We start from the raw sequence: 27329 nt of genomic DNA, 5'->3' as shown, positions 1-27329 counted from the left end.
GGAAGAGCTCAAAGAGGACTTTTAAGACCAAGTAAGAGAGGTAGAGGAAAAATTGAGAAGAGAAATGAGAGTGATACCAAAAACTCATGAGAAAGGAATCAACTGTTTGATAAAGGAGACACAAAAAATAATGAAGAAAATAAAACCCTTAAAAAACATACTAGGTCAAAATGGCACAAGAGGTCCAAAACCTCAATGAAGAAAATGATTCCTTAAAAATTAGGATGTAACAAATGAAAGCTAATGACTTCTTAAGAAACCAAGAAACAATAAAACAAAACCAAAAGAATGAAAAAAAAATAGAAGACTGTGAAATACCTCACTGCAAAAACAACTTGGAAAACAGAGATAATTTTAAAACTATTATATTGCCTGAATGTCATGCATGATCAAAAAAAAAAAAAAAGAACCTAGACATCATCTTGCAACAAATTATCAAGGAAAATTGACCCACTATTCTTGAACTAGAGGGTAAAAGAAAAATGGAAAGAATTCACTGATCACTTCCTGAAAGATCCCCAAAAATGAAAACTGCCAGGAATATTACAGCCAAATTCCAGAATTCCCAGGTCAAGGAGAAAATACTGCAAACAGCCAGAAAGAAACAAACCAAGTGATGAGCTGAACAAACCGTGAATATGAATATATAATGTAATGTCATTAGACAATAAAAGTAATGAAGGTGAAAATACATTATGAACTGATGCACTGAAGTAAACTGACATACATATAACGATATAAATGAAAAGAAAACAAGAGAAGCCAAACTCTGAATAACCAGTGAACAATCTCAGTCCCAGAGGACAGACACTAAACTCACCTCCTAGTGAGAGTGGAATAATTTGGTCTAACAGACAAAGCAGTCGGGACATTTTCATGAGGACATGTGAAGACTGTTTAACTGAGCTACATGTTGGGCCACCCAGTCAATATCAGTTGTTCCCATGCTTTTATCCATCTCAACCTTTAAGTTATACTCTTATGTTTAAAAAAAATAAATTCTTCCACTATCATACATGGTCCGTATATCAGTGATTTCTCCTTAACTTTTCTTCTTTGTTACAAGGGAATGTAGTGGGTGAGGGATATATCCAGAAAGGACTATGATGTAAAAGCAAAAGGGTTTAATAAATTATTTTTGAAAAATAAAAATGAAAATAGAGGAAACTAACAGATATAAGACCAAAAATCATTCTGCAATAATCAAAGGATATGAGAAAATGGTTTTCAAAACACAAAATGCAAACTATTGACCTTCTTAAATGCTCCATATCATTAATAATAAAGATAAACAGAAATCAAATCAACCTTGAGGTTTCACCTCATACCTTACAGATTGATTAAGACAATAAAAGAGGTGTAGCGAATGTTGAGGGGGGGGGGTGACACAGGCCAGGTAGTGCCCTGTTGGGAGAGCCATGTCTTGGCACAACCACTTTGGAATGTAAGCTGGAAATGCAAGCCAAGTGACTAAGATGTCCATACAACATGACCCAGATTCCCCTCCATCCTCCAAGGAGGGCTCCAGAATCAGCTCCAGAATTCACAACCTGGCTTTTCTGGTCTCCTTCCACATGCTCTGCAGTCCAGTGACACGTGCTTCCTTGCTGTTCCTGGTACACGACACTCTGCATGTATCCACTAGGCATCCCCCATTCCTGGAAGGGGCTTCGTCCTCAACACTGACTCCCAGAGTCCCCGCTGAAGTCCCACTTTCTGCAAGAAGCCTTTCCCAGTCTTCCTTCATCATGGCGCCTTCTTTTAGATTATCCCTAATCCTCATCAAGATACTTTGTCCGTACATTGTTGGCATGTGGGAGTATTTTTTTTTCCTTTCTTTGTGTCCCCAGTGCTAAGCACAGTGCTTCATAAATGCTAGCTGACTTGACCAAAAAGAAGTCCCTATATACCAAAATATTTTTAGCAGTCTTTTACTCATCGATGGCTAAACAGAATGTGGTACATAAATTAATGGAATGTACCATGTGGAAACAAACATGACGAATACAGAAAAGCATGGAAAGATCTACATGAATTGAGGCAGAGTAAAGTAAGCTGAGTCAAGAATACAGTTATGTACCATGACTATAAAATAAAATATAAATAAATTATAATAAGCATTATAAAAATAAATGACAAAACAATCAATGTGAATGTTGGAAAACTGCAAGGAATAACCATGGCCCCAAGGAGGAACATGAAAAGATACCTCCGGCTCATTCCTTTGCAGAGCGAGGAGGTCCATGAATGTGGAAAACGGCATATACTTTCAGGTTTTTTCAATAATTTGATTGCTTTTGCTCATTTTTCCTGTTCTTCCTTTTTCGCCTTTTAAAAATATTATTTATTACATAAAGTGGCCCTTTAAGGGGAAGGACACTAGGAGAAATTCTGGTGATGTACAAAAACAAGATATCAATGAAACAGATTTTAAAATAAAAATGGAATGCTCCCAAAGTTTTCTGTAAACATCAACTTCACCTCTATCTAAGAGCTGATATCACTAGAGAGGAGGTAAACGTATTTTTAAAAACATCTTTGTGTCCTAGTTAAAGATAACGGAGAGCCCAAACTAGCAGTGGGACTTTTAACTTGTATTTTTAACAAGTCTGACAGCTTAAGAGCTGAGACTTTCTACTCAGTTCTACCCCAAGCCAAGCACAGTTGTACTGCCATGAAAAAGCCAAGAGAAATAATCTCATAGGGATCTCTCTGAATTTGATCCATCCGGCAAGTGACCATGAATGATGATAAAATTCAGTTAGGTATGTGGCTTGCGAAAAGAAGATGGTTCATTTCAAAAGGTGCTCCTTCCAATAGAGTAAGAATTATGCCTTTTTATACTGTCTAGCATCGCCCAAAACACGAGGATGCTTAACTGCTAATAATAATAAGCATAATAAATCATTGTTTAAGTTAAAGAGAATACCTAAAAACTGGTAATATATGGGAATGTTGAAAGAATTCTATGAAGTATGAATAACTGGGTACAGTTAAATATAGTGAATTAAGGTTTGTAAAGCATTCAACACAGACAATGCATCTGAGTCTCACAACACTAGTATGAAGTATAACAGGCACTGTCCCTATTTTCCAAATAAGAAGAAAACAAGCTACAAGAAGTTAAATGAAAGTGGTTGTGTCTACACAACTACTCATTTTTAAAGAAAAAAGACACAAACTCAGAATAACAAAAAGCATAAAAAGGTGGAAATAACTATCTCAAAAACCCCAGCTATGTCATAATCACACTGTTCTTCCAAAATCAGGCGTGTACAGATGTAGCTGTCTTACACACCGAGCAAAACACACGCTGGAAATGGTTAAACCACCAGGTGAAAACACGGTGCAACAGGGCTGCTGCTTCTTTCCTGGCAAAGTTGACCTTAAATAAGCAGAGTCCTTTCACAGTTCTTCATAACCAGATGTTGATTAATGGACTCACTACAATTTTTATGACCAAGATTCTTAATGTTTGACCTAATGTTAAACTCAAATGAACTGCAAAAAAACAATTCTTATTAGACTTTAATGCCTTGCTATCTTTGCTGACTCTCCCTCAACATTAACTACTAGAACCCACATGTTTTTAATTTATTTTATTTTTAATCTTTATCTCTTCTTTTACTTGGGTTAAAATAGTTGCTGTGGGTGATGGTGAGAAGATGAATACTGGCATGTGCAGCTGATGCAATGCTCCACATGCAGGAGGCCAAGAAAGCTGCCTGCAGACAGACATGAGAGAATGGACGCACCATGGAAAGTCTTGAAGCACCTGTGAGCATTCCGTAACTATCCAATCTGTTACCTTCGGTGGCGTTTGTTCAAAAGGCACCAGTCAGTCTAAGCTTGCCAGCCTCCTTCTGGGGAGGGGACAGATGGTGCTGTAAGGAAGGGGTCACAGGCCCTCCCCATCCGAGGTCCACATATGGCCTGCAAAAGGAGAGTACAACGAGCTATCCAAGATCCAAGAGCAGAGTCTACGCCAGGTCATTTTAGTGTTAAAACTCTGGGGCACGGCAGAGGAAAAGATTCATCCAGCCACTAGGCCAGGGTGGGGAACCTGTGGCCTCAAGGGCACATGTGACCTTCTAGGTCCTCAAGTGCAGCCCTGGACTCAGTCACAAGGCCATACCTATGGACCTAAAAAGCCACATGTGGCCTCAAAACTGCAGGTTCCCCACCCCTGCACTAGGCTGACTGTTAACTGGTTAGAAGCTAATCAATGTTAATTGGTTAGAAGAAACTGAAATATTAATCACTGACAGTTCACAAGAAGGAGAAAATATCAGAATGGAGACTCAAAGCCTTAGGGAAAGACACCCCCAACCCCTCAAGGGGACCCTCAGAATATGAGTGAGACCCTAGAAGACTCAGGCTGGAACCACTTCCTACACAGTATTCCTCAGAGCCTTCCTCCTCATCACTACACTAAAGTTACACATTCCCTGATCGTCCTTCTAAGGAGCTTGGCTCTTGCCAAAACTCCAGGAAAAGCTAAGACACTGTTTTCTCTCTGCTATCAGAGATACAGGTGCACTAGTGATAAGATGGCCTGGGCCTACCAGACATCTCAATTTAATGTTGCCACCACTGACCATCTGTATCTAGAATCTGCATTGAATCACATGCTCCCTTGAAATACCTCAGAATATTCTGTGTCTTACAAATCCTTGAGGACAAAGACTCTGTTTTATTTTATTGTATTCTTTTTCAGTGTCTCGAGCCAGCATTTTAGAAATGCTTTATTATGCTATGTTACCTACAAAAAATTTTTGTTTTAAAAACGATGTATTGAATCTTGCTGAGTCAAAAAACATTGGCAAAAGCAATAAATAATGTATTTTTCCAGAAGATGAGAAATCTACTTCATTCTTAACTTCACTGACTTATTTTGCTAAAAGACAGCTTTATTATTAGTCCTAGGGGTCAAAATGCTGCACAATCTTCACTGTTATGAGAAAATGGCAATTGACCAAAAAACAATAATGCTTTTGGGGGTTAGTTCCATTCAGTCCTATATCCTATGCCATCTACATTTATACATCTATATTAAACTATTTTTTAAGGCTTGTGACTTGCCCAGGGTCATATAGCGAAGTGTCTGAGGCCACATTTGAACTCAGGGCCTCCTGACTTCAGGGCCAATGCTCTATCCACTGTACCACCTATCTGTCCGTATATTACACTAGTAAAACAAGTTTATAATGCTGATCTCAAATTACTGAGAAAAGTGTTAGGTTCACTATATTCTGTTAATATGTCACGAAAGGATGTAATATGTTTTGGAAAAATACCCACTAAAAAAGTTAAAATTCTAACGTGTAGGCACTTAAAGGGCAAGCTTCAGTTATCTGGAAAATTAATTCACTCAAAAGCACAGGAAAACTTGTATAAATGAAAATGTAGTAACAAAAGCCATGAGAACAACAGGAACTATATAACACACATGGAAATTACACTGAAAGACAGACAACCGCTAATTAGGCCACTGGTCTGGGGTCAGAGGACCTGGCTTCAAATCATGGTTCCACTAACTTACTACCTGTGTGACTTTTAGGCAAATAACATTTCTGTGACTCAATATTTCTTCTGTAAAATGAGGGGGTTGGACTAGAAGACTGCTAAAGGTCCCTTCCAGATCTAAATCTATGAGCCCATGAATCAAGACAGACCCCAGAAAAAAGACAATGCAACACAATTCTCTGAAGAGAGTAAGAAGACTTCAAATGCAAAGTATGGCACACACTAGCCAATGCAGTCACTGTGTTGAGTGGTTTTGCTAATTTTCTGTTACAAGTGAATATTTCACAAAGGGATTTTTGTCAGAAAAGGGCTATGCCATAAAAACTGTTTTTAAATATATTTTTAAAAAGACAACTCACTCATTCTGCCTCATCTCTCAACACTGTGGGTAAAAGAAGTCATGTTATATAATCAATAGCCTGGATAGAAGTCATAGCTGATAACTAGCACAGGAAGGCTGGAAGAAGAGAAAGAAATTTAGGCGTTGTGGAAGATGAGGAATGAGAGCTGAACCCTGAGGGGCAGGATCTGGATAAACACAGAAGACAGAAGCCATTCTGGTCACGGAAAACTACACAAGCAGAAAGACAAACCAGTGAACTCAGGTGACAGCAGAGATCCCAGCAAACTCAAGCAAAACACTGATTCATTCAACAAATATTTATTGAATATCTATTATGGATTTATTGAGTACCCGGGGCTGGGCAATGAGTAGTAAAAGTTAAGATGTCAAAGTCAGCTGTAAGGTCAGGATCAGATTGTGAAAGCCTCTGAATGCCAGGAGGAGAGCTGTCAACCGGACCAAAAGACAGCTGGTCAAGCGATGGTCACAACCAATGTGTTCTGGTACCACAAGGAAGCAAGATAAATCAGAAAACAGATTAGCAATGCCAATCCTCTATGCTGCTGGAAATGCTTGGACCAATACGGCCGACCACCAAAGCAGGAAAACTATGGGTGTGCGTGAAATGGACCGAAACCAGAAACGACCCAATTAAATGGCAGCGCTGCCCATAACCTCACTTAAGACAGATCTTACCAGATGGAGCCAAGGGCTTCCTATGACTTTTTGTTAATGGCACCTTCATGTCCACATGGAAAACTTCTCTATTTAAAATACATCAGCCTTTCCCAGGCTGGCAGGGAGTGAGGCGGCAGCACCGTGAAGGCCTCAGGAGCCCTGAGAGTCTAAGGTAGGTGGGTGCTTGCTGGCCTACTCCCAAGGGCCCAGTGCTGCCTCTTTGTCTATGTTCCTAAACACGTCATATCAGGGCCTAATTCTGGTACTTCATTTCCCACCTAAAAAAGATGAAGAAGTCTTGTGGAGGAACGGGGTATTGCAGACAAGTCTTTGAAAAGCCCCTTTGGCATCTGGCTGCACTAGGATTCCAGGAGTGGGACCCAAAACACGTCACTCAGGGCTACTGGGATATGGGAGCCCCTCCATGCCCGGGCCCACTCCATCCAGAGCATGTCAGTGGAAGACATTCCTGCCAGCAAACGCCTCCAGCCCACAGTCAGGCCGCTTCACGGCTCCACAATCAAGCTCCCTCTGCCCCAGGGTTCTGCATCGCCAGCACAAGCCACTTGGCTACCTAGAGGTCCGACGCCTTCTTCTGAGCTTCAGGACAAGAGGGCACCTGTTCTATTTGATCTGTTCAAACAACTTTCTCAGTTGGAACCCCCCAAAATATGTATCACCATCGTCATCATGTACAAGCTGGCGTTCCCCCTGTTATGCATGGCATTATGTCCACTAGCACCACTCCTGAATAAAATGGGGGATGACTCAGATCCAAGTAGGAATTATAGCCAAAACACCTGATTAATCACCTAGTGCATCTGAATGACGACAAGTTCTGCAGTTCCACTGAAAGCACATCAAGCAGCTATTTCAGCTCAGAGAACCTCCCTCCAATCATGACAAGATGGCATTTGGACCTGAGAGGACAGTACTTTGAATGTGCACCAAGCGAGACCATCAAGACTGAGGCTCCGAGCTTTAAGCTGAAAGCCGAAATAAATCAATGGATGAAGAGGAGACTTGGGTCTTCTCCAGGCAAGATGCTTCCATGAGAAGGTTATCAAAGAGAAAGGTGACTTAGTGGAATCCAAAAGTTAAAGTTTAATGGGGAAAATATATTTAAACAATTAAGCCCTATGTAATACTAGACAGCATATACTTCAGATATGGTAAAATGAGTGGAAAAGGATCTAGGAGAAGGGCGAACAAAAACCCACAGAAAATTAATAAAACTCAGTGCTCACGACAGCAGGGAATCTTGGAAGCCCTATTGTGAGTCTGTCTTTTTGCCTTATGAACTGAGGTCTGTTTATTACAAATATTTCTGTAAATTTTAATCTGCTTATTATATGCTCTGAGAACATATATTAATTTTCTTTTTCTTTTTTTATTTTTGACTAGGAAGTATTAATCTTTCTATAGCTGCCACTGGATTTGTCAAATATCTTAATATATAACCAAGAATGTGATTTATTTCTAGATGAAGCTTATGAAACAGCAATGATCCAAGACTGGGATCAAAAGTCATTTGATGGGTGACATGAATGCAACCAACAATATGTCAACAGAGAAGAATCAAATTAATAGCTAAGTTATGTAACATGTTAAAAACTTGAGGTTTTCATAATAATTCAGCATCAGGCCACTGCCTCCAGAATTACTTCCTGATAAGTGCAAAGTATGTTAAAAAAAAAAAAAGTGTTGGAGAGTGTGCAACATAACACTTCAGGTGGCAAAAATCTAACATCCAGCACAGGGTCAGCAAGTTGGTGTACACATATCTCCGGGTGGTATGATATTCTAGAAAAGGAGTGGAAAATATTTCATAAGTAACTACATTTTAATGAAATATTCCAAAAGCGATAGTGAAAAAAATGTACCAAATCAAGTTTTCTTTATGAAAATCATCTATTTCTATGTGAATATCTACAGTAAACTCTAGAATTTATTTCTTTCCATGTTGAATCAGCACATTTCCTGAAAGCAATGGTCTATGGGAAGCCAAGAAAAATATGGGATTCCTGATCAGCAAATAACCTAGAAAGACACAGTCAGGTAGTGAGACTCAGATGCCAGGAGGTCATTATTTTTTTTAATAAAATGATGAGCAACATATCCCCATACTATAAATGCAAAGCTCCAAACACTGTTGAAAATGAAATACAAATCTAACTATTGTTCAAAAATATCACTACCACAAAATAACAGATCTATTAAGATTGAATAACAATATTTGTTAAGATATAAGCATGCCAAACAACTCATCATCTCCAAACTGCATAAAATGCAAAGCTTTCAAGTTAAGAGCTTTACCAGAACAAATTACAAGTTATGGGATGAATGAAAACCCCAAAAGACAGAGTTTCTGGGTAACTGATAATCAGTTATTAATTAGTTTAGGGGCCAATCAATAACTTGATGGTCAATGGTTTCAGTAATCAAAGATGCCAGGGGAAACCCTGAACTGTCTTGAAACCCTTCTGAAAGAGAGCTTCCCTGACAAAGGAAACTCAATCCTGATTAATGGACATTTAATGAGGAGGTGGGCTAAAAGTCCTGTTGACAACCCGGCTTGATCATGAGACTCAGCAGTTTCAAGACTCCTGGGCAATGGGAAGCCATCTCTACCTGGACCTCTCTAGCTAGTTTTCTCCTTCATAAGTTGGGTTGCCATGAACTCTAATGAAGGGGACCAAGGACGGGGGGGGTTTCCTCCTCCAAGCAAAGGCTCCCCCAGACATTCTGTTTATACTCTAAAACAGAAATTAGTTCTCCCAGTTGGGTGGGGTCCCACCCAAAACTAAATCTTATCACTTAGCCATGCCCTTCAGAGGCTGACTTTTTTCAGAAGTTAGGTTTAAACAGAAATAAAAGGAAAAAAGGGTTTGTCACAAACAATGAGTTATTAATATAACAGCATAATGCTGATTTCTCTCAGGAGGGCGCACGATGAGGAACATGATATCTCTGCTATCTTACCTGCTACTACAGTTGTTTTGAAGTTGCTTTAATTGAGTCTATAGATGTGCTTACATTGAATACTATTATTTGATTATAAAAGTCATTTTTTCCATTGCGCAAGAGTATGTAAAACATTAAATATACAAGAAAGCATTTTTCTATTTTAACTCCATGAATAGAGAACAAGATGGTGATGATGATGATGACGATGCCTTCAAGGCCCAAGCTATGATTCCTATGTAACATGAGGTATACGTACAAGAAGGTAGAGCCAGGGAAGAAAGATCTAAGTAAAAGAACACCAGACTAAATAATACATAGGGAGGCCTTCTGTGTGTTCTGAGTCTGCTACAATAACAACACAGGTCTGGCAGGAATCCTCAGACGCTGGCTAACTGGGCTTTGGTAATGCCAAAGGCTAGGTTAACAACCAGACAGTACAATGCTAACACTCCTCTAATTCTAAGAAAGAGCTGGTGCCGCACAGGACTGCAGAATGGCCCTACTCAAAACTATTATGATGATGAGCTTAACGTGGATGACAACAAAGTTGTTTCATATTCTGGTACCACAAGAAGGCAGGAGAAGCCACACTGGGGAAAATAAAGAAATCCAATGCCCCCCCCCCAATTTCTGTGCAGAGAGCATTAACCACTAAAACCATGTCAAACCAAGAGGGTCTATGAAGCTGAATGAAGACAGAAATGCCTGTATCATGTGCCAGTGATACACCGTAACAAAACTGGAAACAGATCTTACTAGATGTAGGCAAGGACTTCACACTGCTTTTTGTGAATAATACCTTCCACTCCATGTTACACAGGAATATAGATCAACATAGGACAGGCATAATACCTTAATTCCTGAAGTCAGAATGGACAAAAAAAGGCAAGCGTTGAGTTCTTTATATATGAAAAGAAAAAATGCTGAAGAATGAAAAGGCGCTGAAAAATCCACACTTACTACGCAGTAGAGAGTAGAAGGAAGTTCAGAGGGAAACAAAAAAGCTTTGAAAGTAAAATGTTCAATTTGATACATACCTTCTTTTTAAAGCAAGTAGTAGCTAATAGAAATTCATAGCTTCACATATAAGCCTCTTTTTCTGTTCTACTTGGTGTATAAAAATATCTTTTTTGGTGTTAAATTCAGAATTTTTTTTAAAGTGTAAAAAATGTTTTAAAAGGAAAAAGCACATAATGTAAAGTGTGGCTCAAATAATTTTGGAAAGATGGGCATACTTGGATTGGAATTTTGAAAATTTTGAAAAATTGAAAAAAAAATTTGAAAATTTTTCAGTCTGATGGCAGAAATCCAATGAATACCGGCAACCACACAAAATAAGGCCAAAGTTGGCCTATCATAGGGTGGTTCAAGGTGTAAGAGAATGTTTTAATGGAGAAGACAGAGAGATCAATGGTGGCCTTGGTTTAGACCAGTAGAGACAGCAAGACTAGTGATGGCCAGAAATTTTCCCACCATATTCTACTAAAGATATAAGACATTTCAAGATTTACACATGTAACACTGTTATAATAATTAGTTCATTGTGCAGAATAATAGCCCCCAAAGTCCATATGGTTCCTGCCTCTAGGGCTTTAGAAAGTTTATTTTAGATGAAAAGTTAGGAGTACAAACATGATCACTCCAAGCCCCACAGTTTGGAAAATTCCTAACATTTAGGTCAGCTTTCTGACTTAATGTGTATTTATATTTATCTCTAAGTTAACCTTGCTCTCTTTGTAGCTGAGATAAAATTCTAGTTGCTGGAAACATTTTGGTCATGAAGCAGCGTATTATATTATCTTGTCTTGCAGACAGATAGGCATTGTGAGGGCAAGGTGGAAAAATAGGAGACTTGTTCTTGGGATTTCTCTAATACTCTAATGAGTAGGATAAAACTAGTGATGTCAGCCCGAGTCTTCTGCTTTGAAGTTCCTGTATGGCAGACTGGAAAAGCATCTCAACAAAAACCCATGCCCATGCCATATTAACACTTCTACACTCTCCCCCCAAAAAGGAGCAAGAATATTAATAGACTTTCTCAGAGCACATGAAAAACAATTTTAAAACCAACAAAAATATTTTCAAGCAAGTATCACTCCATCAAGTAACTGTCAAGGCTGATAACAGATAAATGACCCTGGATATGTCACAAGTAAATGAAAGTGATTTACCTCCAAAGGGAGCCCAGGAAATAACTAAGATCCAAGAATGGAATAGAAGTGAAAGGCCTTCCAAGGGCAACATCTGCATGAACTCAGTCAATCATATGTTGAAAAAGAAATTACAAACAAATGGCTGAGTCATGTGAATCTGGTTATGAAAATGAAAAGGTTTGTGATAACAATTTAGGATCAGGTCATTGCCAGTCAGTCAACAAGCATTTATTAAATGCTTATTATGTATCAGATGCTGTGCTGACAAGAAATTACAAAGGGTAATCTTTAAGGACCCTGGACTTATATTATGCAAGGAAGTAACAGAAATTCTGCAACATATTACTGCAAGCTGTCAAAATTTAGCTCCAAAAGAATGTTTACAAGGACTGGCTTGATGCCTATAATGATACATCAGAACTTCACTACCTTTCATGGACCAAGGGACAACCAATCCCCTACAAAGAAATAACTATGAATATTTTGCTGCATATTTTGCTAAAGAATTTAAATCATAAGGGGCGGCCAGGTGGCTCAGCGAGTAAGAGCACCAGCCCCAGAGTCGGGATGACCTGGGGATCGAATCCGGGCTCAGACACTCAGCACCACACCCAGAAATAACTGGCCCTGTAACCTTGAGCAAGTTACTTATCCCGATTGCTTAAAAAAAAGAAAAGAAAAGAATTTAAATAATAAACTGTATTAGAACTGGACCATTATCATAAACCATATAAATGCCCACGATTGCCTGGACCTAGTAGTGACACATAAAAGCAATGTTTTAATAGATGCTACAATAGCAAACACACAATCTTCAAGCCACATGGAATAAAAAGCTTTCACAAGAAAGAACCAGCAGTCAAAATCATGGAGAACAGGACGAGGTATATGACTTCCCTATTGCCTTGTCTCCTACTGGAGCAGTAGCAAGACGAGTCTACATCCTAATACTTTTACATAGCTTAAAAATTTATGTTTCCAGGGGTGACCAGGTGGCACAGTGAGTAAGAGCGTCGGCCCCGGCGTCAGGAGACCCAGGATCGGTTCCGGCCTCAGACACTCAGCACCACACCCAGAAATAACTGGCCGTGTAACCTTGAGCAAGTTACTTAACCCCAACTGCTTTAAAAAAATTATGTTTCCACCTTTACACTCTTCCAAGAAGCAATAAAATTCAAAGAATGATAACAGGATAGTGACATCGCAGAGCGATTTCTAAGTCCTATCAAAAAAATAAAAAGAGACGAGAATCAATGAATCAAGCACTTTACACCTGTTTTTAACAGGCAAAGTACTGAGCACTGAAGATTCAACTACAAAGAATCTACCCAACTAATAAGATAATGTCATATTAATACATCTTATAGTTAATTAGGGTAAAGAGTGAAGACTGTAAGGCCATATGAAAAAAACCTTATAGAAAACAATCCCAAGTGAAAAAAGCAGACCAGGGGAATACGTACCAACTATCCCAGTTTGCCATTCCAGCAGCAATCTGAGGCTACCTGCTTCTCTAAAACCCCAACGGGCCCTCTTCAAGAACGGAGGTCGAACAAGAACGACACTGTGTGTTTTCTACTCTAACATGTTGCTGGGCTCTGGACTAGACTCCGATTGTTTCGACTTGGATGGAGACATAGAAAGCATCCTCATCAAACTTTCTGATGACACAAATTTGAAAGGAATAGCTAAAGCAATGGATGCCATAATCAAGAGTTTAAATTATCTCAGCAGGACAGAATGATAAGCTGAAACCCACAATATGAAATTTAGCAGAAATAAATACAAACCCTTCATTTAACTGCTGAAAAATCTTTTTGTTCTTGGAGGGGGGAGGATGAAGTCATTCAAAGTTCTTACCTTTTATCCCTTTAGTAAACACCCAAATTCTTGTCTAATCTAAAATAATCTAATTTCGTTTTCAGCATTTTTATCCATCTGCTTTCTATTCCTTCCATCTACTGCTTGGCTGGTAGGTTTAAGGATTATCTATAAATTTATCAATGACAATCCTATTCCTATATAAAGATAGGAACTGGTTATATACACTGAAAGGGTACATTTTAACAAGAAATGAGAGAATATTAGCAACCACAGGTAAGGTCAAAATGTTAGGACAGGAATAAACGTGACCTATCCCTCCCCCACCTCCACAGGAAAGTGGGGAAGGGGAGAATTTGCTGAAGAGGAGAACTGAATCAATGACAGCTCTTTCTTCTCACTTCACTGCCAGTCATAGGTTGGTCAGCACCAAAGATACTGTCTTTTGGTCCAAAGATTATTATTTCTTGACCTTCTTTTATTCCTGTCCTGAAATATAAACTTAAAGAACCTAGACACAAAACCTATTTTTGAAGGTTTTTTCACCCCTTTTAAAGTCTGCACACAGATGAGAGTTAAATGAGGTTAAGTGATTTTGGATGAGTCACTAAAACTTTATGCCTCAGTTTCCTCATTCATGAACTGAGGATTATACTCGAGTATCTACCTCATAGGGTCCTGGAAGCATCAAATGAGGTAACATAAAGTGCCAGATAAACTTGGCTATTATGATAAAAACAAATTCCATCTAAGCACATAGTTGACAGATGTAAATTTGGAGGTCATCATAAAAAGATTCCTATTAATATTAAAGTACCAGTAACATCAGCCCCAAGAATCCAAAAGGATTTTAATTTTTAAGGTGGGGTCGATATTTCTTGAACTTTCTGGGGGGTTGCTAACATTACTAGTACTGAGAAATCAAGTAGGGCAAATTTAAAAGTTCAGTAACTCATTTTTACAGTGAAGTGTAACAGAAGGACTAGGGAAATCTCCACTACAAATAAAAGAAAGAGCCTGAAGTGCTTACTATTATAGTATCAATATTTTATTTTAAAAATCCTTTTCTAAGTAAATGATACCAAAGAGTGAAATGGAAAGCATACGTATGAATGCTGCATCAGTTACTGACAGAACAATTTTGGTGGTCTTTTCCAGCTCAATACCAGTGGAGTGGTTTTTTTAAAAAAGCTGCAGTTGCCTTCAAATATTAATTTGTTAAAAATATGCATTGCTTAAAATGACTTGTAAACAAAATTAAAATCCCATCAAGTAACAAACATGGTCCTTATACTGAAACCAAAGCTTACAAAGAATGCTAATTAAACATCCATCACCCAATTTTCTTTCTTTTAAGCTACATTATATTTAAATGAAAGCTGGCCTAGATCTTCAGAGAGAAATACTCTTTTAGTTAGGATCCTCATTAAATATAGCATTTGTACAAGGATCCTTAACCTTTTGTGAGCTGTAGTTCAGTGGGATAGTCTGATGAAGACTTTGGACCCAAAGGAATACCTTTGTTGCCTACCTTCATAACTGAATGAAATACTAAATTTCATTTAGACAGAAATGAACATAAATATATCTATATATGTATCTCCCCCTGGCAAGTTCACATACCCACTGAATTCTATGCACAGACCCCAAAGTAAGAAGCTTTACCTTAATTGGCCCAATGATATGAATGATGGGCAGTGGGAAGGTATCTTTATTAGGAAAGTTCAATGTGTTTAATGTATGTGTATCTCCCAGAAAACTTTTACAAAATTAGCATCATTTTAGGCCCAAAGAAGACTAAATGCATGATTTTTATATTGTTATTTTGGCCTCAACTTCCTCATCTGCACAATAAGAGATCTCAAAGATCCTTCCAACTCTAAACTGTATTATTCTATGAAATTTTTCTTAGATACTAATTATATGCATAGCACTGTACTATGTCCTAGGTGATACCAGGGACACATAGAAAATTCATGATATATATGGATGAAAAGTTTAAAATATTATAAGAATTGAATAATGATATGAGAGGGAATGTGGTGGTTGAAAGAGTGTTAGATGTGCCATCAGAAGAAGAACGTGAATTCAAATATTGCCCTGGCACATTAGCTATGTGTACAATTCACTTAAATGTTTGAGTCTGTTTCCAAATTTGTACAATAATGATAGGGACACCTTTTCTATCTACCTCACACAGCTGTTAAAAGGTTCTAATGAAAAAATGCACATAAAGTGCTCTGAAATCTACAAAGTGATATAAGACTGTTAGCTACAATTAATAAACAAGACTTCAGAAGAAAATACATAAATAATAGGTTGCACAAAATTAAGTGCTATGAACTGTAGGAAAGTGATAAATTTGAGAGTTAGAGCTGTCGTAAAAAATAGGAATTGATAATAAATGAGTAATATATGGATAAACAAAATGAAAAAAAAAGGGATATGCCAGAATCAGAGGTGGGGGACCTGTGGCCTTAAGGCCACGTATGGTCTTCTATGTTCTTCGGTGTGGCATTGTGACTGAGTCTAAACTCTACAGAACAAATCCTTTTATTAAGGGGATTTGTTCTATGAAGTTTTGATTTAGTCAAAAGGCCTTACTTAAGGACCTAGAGGGCCATATGTGGCCATGAGGCAGCAGGTTCCCCCCTGCCCCCGCCCCGTGCCAGATGACAGTACCAAAGTGATTACGGGTGTAGGAACGAAATAGGACAGTGACTGTATTGGAAAGTTCAGTTAAGCTGTGGAAAGTCAGAAAGGCATCTCTAGGTGATAAAGGTGGAGATCACTGATTAAAATCTCGCTCACTTTCTGTCTCTGAGAAGTCTACAAAATTGCACTTCTACTCACATTCATTTTATTACACTGACAAACTTAAGGAGCCAATAATGTTAATTTTCTCATTTCAGGGAGGGTAATGCATTACTAGCAATTTTTGCTCTGGTATTAAGAATACAGGGAGTTCCATTTAGAATTTTCAATTAGCAAAAAATTTATACCAAATATTTTTAAAAGATTTATTTTCAACCACGGTTTGCATTCCTACATATGCTATTTGCCTTCCCTCCACAGTGTTAAATCAGTCTTCCTCCACTTTATTGCTGAAAAATATGCTTGAAATCCTTAAGGGATTGACATTTAAGACACAAATGAGGATTTTTAAATGAATTTACTATGTTTCATTTTCATGACCATTGAACCCCATCCCAAAATGAAGGGCCTCAATTTTAGGAGCTTTTCCAAGTATCAATATGTGAAAGGCATATTTCATGTCTTTTTACTTTAGGAATTTATTCTTGGCACAAAACATCTATTTCATACATTCTCAGATGATTTATTCACACTTGAAAAGTTCTCAAATGTGCACAGAGATGTATCATATCTCACACACACACATACTCTAAACCACCATTCCTTAATTTATAATGTTCAATTTATTTCAAGAATGATTTTGTTTATAAGGAGTCCTAAAGTTAATTTTTCAGAATGTCTTTACAATTATACCTGTTGCGTAAATATATGAAGTATTTTTTAACAAAGCAAAAATAACCAATTCCTCAATGCTGATAAAACCACACACTTTTTACTTATAAATGTTTCAGAGGCAAACACACCATTTAAAATTTTTATTGATATAATTTGTTTTTATAACACCATAATCTCCCAATATATCTAGCCCTCAAACCAGAAACCCAACTCTTTTAGCAAAGAACTTAAAAAAGAGAGGATAAAATGGTTCAGAAAAACTAACCAATACATCAACCAACACCATATGTAACATTATAGATCCCTATTACTACGGCTTTGCAAAAACGGAAGAGAGAGGAATTTTCATTTCTCTTTTGAACGCCAATCTCAGGTATTATAATTACAGAGCATTCAATTTTAATTGTCTTGTTGCCGTTCTTCCATCTATATTGTTATAGTCATTATATATACTGCTTTCCTGGTTCTATTTACTTCACTTGGCATAAGCTCAAACATTTCTCTATTCTTTGCACTCAATTGTACAGCAATATTCTATAAAATTCATCCGTTGTGTATTTGTTGAACCATTTCCCAATCAATGGACTACCATTTTGTTTCCAGTTCTTTGCAAATATGAAAAGTGCTACTGTAAGTAATTTGGTATATACAGGACTGTTCTTTTTTATCACTGATACCCCTACTACTAGTGAGATCTCTGGTTCGAAGGGTATGGATTCTTTACTCATTTTCTTCACATAATTCCAAACTGTTTTCCAAAACTGTTAGACCAATTCATAGATACACAAAAGTATACCGTGTTTCCCCGATGTCTTATTCATTTTTGGACAGAAAAACACCAGAGGGCTTATTTTCAGGGGAGGGCTTATTTTAATGAACATTGACAGCAATTTTAATAAACAGGTAAATGTGAACAAAAAAATGTACCTTTATTCAATAAGCAAATCACTGGGGAAGAACAGGATGACGCGCTCACTGCTGCAGCTCTGATTGGATGCAGCTCGGAGCGCGGCGTGCGTTTCACGGGGGGGGGGACGGTGCATACAGAGGGTACTGTAATGTAGCGTGTAGCGCAGGGGATCACCTTCACTACAGTAGCAATCTCAATAGGGCTTATTTTCGGGGGAGGGCTTATTTTAGAGGAATCTTACACAGTAAGGGGAGGACTTATTTTCGGGATAGGTCTTATTATCAGGGAAACACGGTATCTTTCTATAACCACACTAACATTGACTATTCCTATCTTTTGCCATCTTCACAATTTCCCGAATTTGAGGTGAAACTTTAAGATTTTTCTGATTTGCATAATTCTTATTATCAGTGATCTGTAGAAATATTCCATAAGGTTATTAACAGTTTGTAATTCTCTTGAGAACTATTCGTTCATATCCTTTTTTTAACCACTTACCCTTCAAGGAATGGTTTTTGGTCTTATATGTTTGTGTTTGTTACATACATACACATATGTACATATATGTGTTTACAGAGACATATAGATGGTATCTGTGCTTACGTGTATATATACCCATATCAGAGATTATCTGTATCTGAGATACCTGATGCAAAGACTTTTTTGCTAAAAATCTCAGTATATTTACTCACTCTATTACCCCCTTATGACACATCCTCCTTTTTCCTCTCTATATGTTTGAATCTTACCCATTCGTCACTGGGCACTTTAAAAAAAAATTACCCTTCTTATCCTGGACATTCTTATCCTGGTTGACTATATTTGCACAAAAGCTTTTTAGTATCATTGTGATATGATTTTAAGTATTCAGTTCAGTATACAAATTCATTTTAACCTTATTAAGGTACAAGGCTTAAAATGTTCCTCTAAGTCTATTTTTTCTTCATTTTTTCAAGTGCTTAATTAACTTCTGATTTACATCATTCATTTCCACCAGATTTTGAGTTACAAATTTTCTCCCTGTTTTTTTCCCTACCCACACCCCAAAATAGCAGTCCCATAGGATATCCCCTCCTCCAATCTGCTCTCTCCCATATTTTCTCCCATACCCCTTTTGACTTTTCCAGTAGGGCATGGTGGATCTCTATGCCCCAGTGCCTGTATATCTTATTTCCCAATTACATGTAAGATAGTATTAATATGAGTATATGTGTATATATAATTTTAAACATTTGATTTTAAAACTTTGAATTCCAGAATCATTTCCTTCCTCCCTTGTCATCTACCCTTACTGGGAAGATAAGCAGTTCAGTATAGGTTGTACATGTGTGGCTAATGCAAAACATTAACATAGTAGATATATTGTAAAAGACTGACTGTATTTCCCTCCCTCCTATCCCACCTCCCACTTGTTCTATTCTCTACTTTGATCTTGTCCCTTTTCAAAAGTGGGTGCTTCCAACTTCCCTCCCCCCCAGCCTGTCTCCCTTCTATCATCCCCCCTCTCATCCCCTTCTCCTCTACTCTCCTGTAGGGTGAGATACCCTATTTAATTTATATGTCATTCCCTCCCCAAGCCAAATTCAGTGAGAATAAGGTTTACCCATTCCCTTTTGCCTTCCTATTCTTCCCCTCCATTGTAACCATTTTCCCTTGACTCTTCTTTATGAGATAGTTTACCCCAATCTATCTCTCCCCATCTCCTCTCATTATATTCCTCTCTTACCTCTTGATTTCCCCTTTTAAGTATTATCCCTTCCTATTAAATTGGTCCTGTGCCCTGTATCTATGTATACCTGTAAACATATATACACACATGTATTCATATGCCAGTATACCCTCCGATATAGACATATATATATATATATATATATATATATATATATTTCTATTCCCTTCAACTATTTTCATACTGAGAAAAGCTTCATCAGTTACAATGATTGTTTTTCCATGTAGGAATCAACTTTGATCAGTGGCTTATGATTTCTTTTCCCTGTTTACCTTCTCAAGCTTCTCTTGCTTCTTGTATCTGAATGTCAAATTTTCTTTTCAACTCTAGTTTTTCATTAAGAATGCTTGAAAGTCCTCTATTCCACTGAATGACCGTAATTTTCCTTGAAACATGATACTCAGTTTTGCTGGGTAGGTGACTCTTGGTTTTAATCCCAGCTCCTTTGCCCTCCGGAATATCATATTCCAAGCACTTTGTTCCCTCAGTGTAGAAGCTGCCAGGTCCTGTGTTATCCTGATTGTGTTTCCACAATATTCAAATTGTTTCTTCCTGGATGCTTGTGATATTCTCTCCTTGATCTGGGAATTCCGGAACCTGGCTATAATATTCCTAGGAGTTTTCTTTTTGGGATCTTTTTCAGGAGGTGATCAGTGGATTCTTTCAACCTCTATTTTGCCCACTGGTTTTAAAACATCAGGGCAATTTTCCATGAGAATTTCTTGGAGGACCTCTAAGTCTACTTTTAACAAAATGTTTCCCAATTTTCTCAGCATTTTTTTTTTATCAAACAGGGAATTCTTTCCAAAGTCCTTCATATACTCAGGTTAATTAAAACATGAGATAATGTGTCATTTTTCACAGTTCCTTATCTAGTCTCTTCTACTGATCTACTTTTTTTTTTTTTTTACCAGTTCCTTCCCTTATATACCCCCACACTCCCCCACTTTTATTCCTATTTGAGGCAGCTAGGTGAAGAAAGTGAGTGCTGGACTTAGAGTCAGGAAGACTAAGTTCAAATCCAGTCTTATATACTTATTTCCTAGTTATGTGACCCTGGACAAGTTATTTAAACCTCTGCCTGCTTCAGTTTTCTCAAGTGTAAAATGAGGATAATAAGAGCCATTTCAAGTTTGTTAATATAATAATAGATAAGAGTTGTTATTTATTGTTAATAGATAAAATTGTTACTTTAACAAGATAATAGTTCCTATTTCAGGGCTGTTGTGAGGATAAAATGAAATAACATCTGTCGAGTGCTTACCACAGTGCCTTAAGATTAAATGATTAATAAATGAAGAAGACTAACAGTAATCCTTCTTCCACATGTCACCCCTTCAGATATTTGAAGGATAGTTACTATCATGCCTTCCCCACAAAGTCTCTTCTCCAGGCTTTTAAACATCTCCAGTTTCCTATGATCTCAAAATCTTTCACCATCTGGTTAACTTCCTGTGCGCCCTCCACTGATAAATGTCCTTAAATGCAGTACTCAGAGCCTAAAGTGTTATAGGCAGGAACAACTCTGAGCCTACAATGGTTGTCCTTATAGGTTTTTCAATCTTCTCTGCATTAGAATTTGCTATTAAATATTTACTATACATAGTTTACTGACTCAGTTTTTATATCATGAAATCATTTCCATGAACAAGATCTACAATCTAAAGTGATATGAAAATATAACTAATAGTTAAACAAATTGTAGTACATGAAATGGAATAGCATAAGAAATAATATGAAGAATTTCAGAAAATCTTAGCAAGATTTACACGAACAGATGTAGAGTGAAGAACAACTACACAGAATGACTGAATACTGCAATTGTAACTAAGCTTAACCCTGAAGTAAAGATAAGGAAAAAAACCTCTCCCCTTTCTTTGCAGAGTACAGATATAGAATACTGCATATCAAATCCAGCAAGTAAGCTGGATATTTTTGCTGAATGGCTTTTAAGTCCTTTCTTTTTTTATTCTTTGTTATAAAAAATGAAAAGTTAGGGAGGAGAGGGAAGTAGAATATATTTGGAAATAAAAATTTAAGAAATGCTTTAAAATAAAAATAATACAAAGAAAATATAACCAATTTTCCTCCTTTCATTCACAAAACACACCTATACAATGCTGAACTACTCAAATATTCTTTAATAGGTACATATTATATTAATCCACACTTTGCCAATATACCCATAATAGTCAATATCAAACTAGTGTACAAATATTTTTTAAAATAACATCATACCTTAAAAATACATTGTTTTCCTTAAAATTGTCATATTTGGTAGTCCATAGATAGCTAAAATCCATAAAAGAAATATTTTGCTTGTTCCCTTAAAAAAACTGTTTTCAAGCTAATCTAACTGGTTGTAAATATTAAAATTCATATCGACTATTTTACAAAGACAGCTATCAATGAATTAAGAATTTCTGCATACTTTACCTTCTTTGGAGAACAAGCGGAAGAATCCTTTTTCATATTCTTTAACAAAAACTCTGGCATATTATTTTCAATATCTTCTCGTGTACCCTTTTTATGCAGTACTGCAGCCAGAAATGAAATTACCTAGGAAAAGAATATTTGCAAACAAAATGCATCAAACTGTACAAAAATGCAATGGTGAACGGGTACTCCCACAACTTTAACACACTTAATGAACTTTAAGACACAAATAATATATCAGGTGTAGAGGAACAATTAGCTATTTTCCTCCTTACATCCAGAAATTTTAAAATAAAACATTAGCTTTAAATTTGCTATAAAATTCCCACTGACGTTATTCTAGAACCCAGCTAATTTATTAACATATTCAACTTTTGCAGGGATCACTACAGATAAGTCCCCAATTTACAAATCAGGTTATGCTTCAAAAGGTCATCTGTAAGACTGCTGGTTCTGACTTCGAACACACTGGAAGGAGAGAAGGGTATGGGGGAAGGGGAAGGAAGGGGGAAAAGCATTCTATGTTGTGGGTATCCAGAACATACTAGACCGAGTTCTTAAAAGTGTGGACTAGGGAGCCTTGGGGAATCTCTGAGAACCTTTCAAGGGGATACAGCCAGAAAGTCAAAACTATTTTCACAATAATGCTCTGACATTTAATTCCTAATATGGCAAAATACCATTAATATAACCCATATAAGCAAAAGCTCTTTGGCTAAGGTTCTTGGTAATTTTGTAAAAATGTAAAGGGGATCTGAGACCAAGAAGCTTGGCTACATTAGAATATATACTATATGACTAATAACAACATAACTAACTACCATGTGCAACAGATGTTTCTATGGGAAAATGGATTCCAAACTCCAGCTTGGGATGCTGAGAGCACCTTCTGCCTACCTCCTCCTGTCCCAGACTCACCTCTCCAAACAGAACGAGGGATTCTCCTCACTTCCCCTACCTACTAATGCCTGACTGATGATTACACCTGCTACCTAGGTGTAGTAGAAGGAGTTCAGCAGGGCTAGATTTGGAGCAAGAAATCATGGGAACGGAGCGATCCCTGAACGCACCTCCCAAAGACACTGCTCACTTTCCTCTAGTCGCCTAAGCCAGGCTTCAAGGAATTAACCTACCTGCTGTTCTGACCTGAACAATCTGGCTTATTACAGAAGGATAAAGCAGATGATAGTCTCAGGCATGATTCTTGTCATATCTGTCTACATCTTTTCTTTTTTAGGTCTGGACCTCTGCTTTCACAGATGTGAGTAGCTCCCAACAAGGGAACACCATGTACCAAAGTAGAAAGGTAACTGTTCTCTAGTCTGTAAGCTCAGGAATGTGCTTCAGGTGCTCAGAGGTCCCGTTCCCTTCCTCTCTCCCCAGTATGTCCGTGGGGGAATAGAAGAACCCATGTCTTCCTGTCCTTCCTCTGGCTACTCTATATACTCAAGGCTTTTTATACTCCAAGTACACGATAAAAATTTAGCAATATGGTAGTCATTTCAGAATCAAATGTCTATACAATCAGATCATTCACTGCTCAGAGCAAAGGTCAAAATCAATACCTAATTAAAAGGGAAAAGATAAGAGAGGATCCTGTGTATACACGATCAGGATGAGGAAGGAATACTGCTTGCTGTTACTGAGCCCAGCTCATTTAAACACAATGCCAAAAAATGGAAATGAACAAAGTAAAGACATCAGTTACTATAATGAGGAAGCAGAAAGTGGTCAGAAGCCATTCCAGCAAGGAAATATTTGATCTCCTTAACAAAATAAATGGCAGCCAAGGGCAATACTAGCTTAGAGTGCAAGGTCATGTGCAAAATACAATTGCAAAAGATTATATGCCTTACTGCTACAGAAGAGTGGGGAAAAGGCAGCTGGTTGGGTAAATGAGTCAGAGAGCTTAGCTTAAGACTCAGTTGATTTAGACCACCCTGAGGAATGACATTTAAAAGGAAACAAAGCCAAGAAATGGAATAGATCTTCCAGTATTCAAGAACAATCTATTAATTCTCAGTCAATATTGAAAATGCCAATCAACACCCAATGTAACATAAGAGGAAATTAAAATAGTACATAGAAAAAATAATCTGTGCTTCAGACAAAAAAAAAACGTTTTTAAAGCAATCAGGAATTGATTTTTAAGGTATCAGAGTAAAATATATGTCAAAGAATGAAAATACAAAAGCAAGACAGTCAGCTATGAAGGTGCTGTGCTCCATGAGCAAAGCAGAACAGAAGCAGCTCAAAAGAAACGTGAAATGCGCAAACTTAGAGAATCCCCCCACAATGTTCACACAAGACTGTTTGTGCCCAGCCTGTGGGGAAACATTCCGAGCGAGCTCATATCGGTCTGATCAATCACAGGCAGACACACTGCTTCTTGGCACCAGCAGAAGAAATGACAACAATCACACACCCTTCATCAACTGCTGAATTCGATGCACTGTGCTAGGCACGAAGGACGCAAAGAAAGTTAAAAAAGAGTCCCTGCTCTCTAGGAACTTACACTCTAACGGAAAAGACAACATTCAAACAACTATGTACAAACAGGATGCAGTAGGATAAACTAAGGGTAGTGTCAGAGGGAAGGTGTCAAAGTTAAGGAGAATGGGGAAAGGCTTCTTACAAAAGGTGGGACTTTAGCTAAGACTTGAAGGAAGCCAGGACTATGAGGTGGGGATGAGGAGGGAGAGCATTTCAGGCACCAGAGACAGGAGATGGGGTGTCCTGTGTGAGTATGCGCCAGTGTCACTCCGTAGAGGGGAGTAAGGTATAAGATGGTAGAAAGAGACCAGGATATGAAAGGCTTTAAACATCAAAGAGAGAACTGTATATTTGATCCTAGAGATAATCGCTGGAGCCACTAGAGTTTTCTGGAGGGAGAGGGTGTGGGATTTTCAGACCTGCATTTCAGGAAGATCATTTTGGCAGATGAGTGAAAAGATGGCTGTGGTGTGGGGGATTCTGAGCCGGGAAGACCAATAAGCAGGCCAGGGCAGCAGTCCAGGAGGCAATGAGGACCTGCTCTAGGCAAGCGGCAGTGTTAGAGGGGAGAAGGAGCCACATCCAAGAGATACTTCTAAATAGAAACCACAGAACTTGATTACTAACTGGATATGGAGAGCTAGAGAGAGAGAGTCAAGGATGACACCTAGATCGCAAGGAGTCAACCACCACTCCCAAAATGCCTGGGTGACCCTTGACAGTTATGAGGGAGCCAGGAAGAAGGGAGACTTCGAGGAAAAGATAGTGGATTGGTTCAGTACATACTGACTTTAAGATGTCTACGGGACTTTCAATTCAGAGAAGCGAACAGGATATCTTGAGAGAGGCCAGGGCTGAATAAGAACATCTGAGAGTCCCCTACATCAGTGCTGTAAAACTCAAACAGAAACCGGTCCCTGCAGGCCACATTCTGATTTAGGGAACCACAAATAAACATTACCTACATTTTACCCTATTCTTATTTATTCTGTTAAACATTTTCTAATTGCATTTTAACCTGGTTTCGGCTGTCCTCCAGAGTTTTACAGCGAGATTGACACCTCTGGAATAACTGGAACCAGAAGAGCTGATGAGATCACCAAGGGAAAACAGCACACAGGGAAAAAAGGGCCCAGGAAAGAGCTCTGGGGGACCTCCACACTTGGCAGGCATGACGTGGACAAAGATCCAGGGAAAGAGACAGAGAAGGCTCAAACGGGAGGAGAATGCGGAGGGCAGCGTCACTAACACCCAGAGACAAGAAATCGTGAAGGAGAAGGGTGATCACAGGTCAGAGGCTGCAAAGAGTCCAGAAAGGATACGAAATGAGAAAATAGCACTAGCTTCGGCAATCGAGAGGTCACTGAGAACTTTAGAGAAGGCAGTTTCAGCTGAATATGAGGTCAGAAGTCAGATTTCAAAGAGACAAGAAGAGAGTGAAAGGAAAGGAAACAGAGGCACCTAACACAAGACAGACTTAAGCAGTTTAGTCATGAAAAAGAGGAGGGAAATGGGACAACAGCTAGCAAATATGGAGAGATGAAGTGGGGCTTTTTTAAGGACAGGGAGACATGAGCATGTCTGAAGATAATAAGGAAGTGGACTGAATATTAGTGAGAAATTAAGGATCACAGCGGGGGCTAGCTGCTGGCGAAGAGGATGTGGAATAGGGATCCCTTGTGCATGCAGAGGGGTTTGTAGCAAAAAGGCATCTGAGTGCTGTGGGAGTAGGAACTGCAGAAAAGAGTGAGCTTTCTGTAAAAGGTCTCAATTTTTTCAATAAATCTGAGTCAAGGTTCCCAACTCCCTTTCAAGCAAGGGAGGGGGAGGTATAGGAGGATTGAGGAGAGATGAAAACATCAAATATCCCAGCTAGCGAAGTAAGAGTGCAGCTCGGTGACACAGAGGATAGACAGCCAGGCCTGGAGTCCGAGAGATTCGGCTTCCCGAGTTCAAATCTGGCCTGAGACCCTTACCACTTGTGTGACCCTGGGCAAGTCATTTAAGCCTATTTGCCTCAGTTTTCTCAACTATAAAATGAGCTGGAGAGGGAAATGGCAAATTACTAGTATCTTTGTGAAGAAAACCCCAAATGGGATCACACAGAGTCAGAGAAGACAGAAAATGAGTGAACAACAAACACCGAAGTAAGAACTCACTCTTCAACAAAAACTATTAGAAAAACTAGAATGCAGTATGGCAGAAATTTGGTATAGAAAAACAGCAAACTGTATTCCAAGATAAGCTCTAAGTAAGTACATGACTCAGGAAGGAAGGAAATAAGCATTTATAAAGTCCCTAGGTGCCAGGAATTATACTAAGTATTTTACAAATATTATCTCATGTGATATTCCCAACAGTCCTAAGAGATAAGTCCTATTATTATCCTCAATCTATCACTGAAGAAACTTAGTCAAACAAAGGTTAAATGACTTGCCCTGGGTCACACAGCTAGTAAGTGTCTAAGGCAGGATCTGAACTCAGATCTTCCTGAGTCTATACCCAGGAGTCTATCCATTGCACCATCTTGTTTATATATCATATAAAAGATGAAAAAAGAGAAGGAAGAAATTACCTATTAATAGCCGAGGAGTTCAAAACCAAACAAAAAGACAGAGAGGATCACAAAAAGGTAGAGGGAAATTTTGATTACCTAAAATTTTAAAGATTTTACATAAACAAGACCAATGCAGCTGAAATTTGAAGGGAGGTAGGTAACCATGAAAAAAAATCTTTGTATTCTGTTTCTCTGCTAGAAGTTTCAATTCTAAGATATGTGGGTAA

At 38.1% G+C, this 27329-nt stretch overlaps 1 protein-coding gene across 5 annotated transcripts in view; it reads right to left on the bottom strand.

Annotated features, from left to right (window-relative positions):
• Window positions 1-27329, bottom strand: part of ERCC6L2 (ERCC excision repair 6 like 2) — a 186402-nt gene that overhangs the window by 139269 nt on the left and 19804 nt on the right. For all 5 annotated transcript variants that reach the window (XM_069088008.1, XM_069088013.1, XM_069088014.1 and 2 more), the window contains exon 3: window positions 22053-22175. In XM_069088008.1, coding sequence (XP_068944109.1) covers window positions 22053-22175 — 123 coding nt within the window. The remainder of the gene's footprint in view (window positions 1-22052; window positions 22176-27329) is intronic.

Source organism: Petaurus breviceps, unplaced genomic scaffold (genome assembly GCF_028583685.1).
Source record: "Petaurus breviceps papuanus isolate PSGF00001 unplaced genomic scaffold, PetGlider_PUasm1.0 183, whole genome shotgun sequence".
Classification (NCBI taxonomy): domain Eukaryota; kingdom Metazoa; phylum Chordata; class Mammalia; order Diprotodontia; family Petauridae; genus Petaurus; species Petaurus breviceps.
This window is presented reverse-complemented; position numbering and strand designations above follow the sequence as displayed.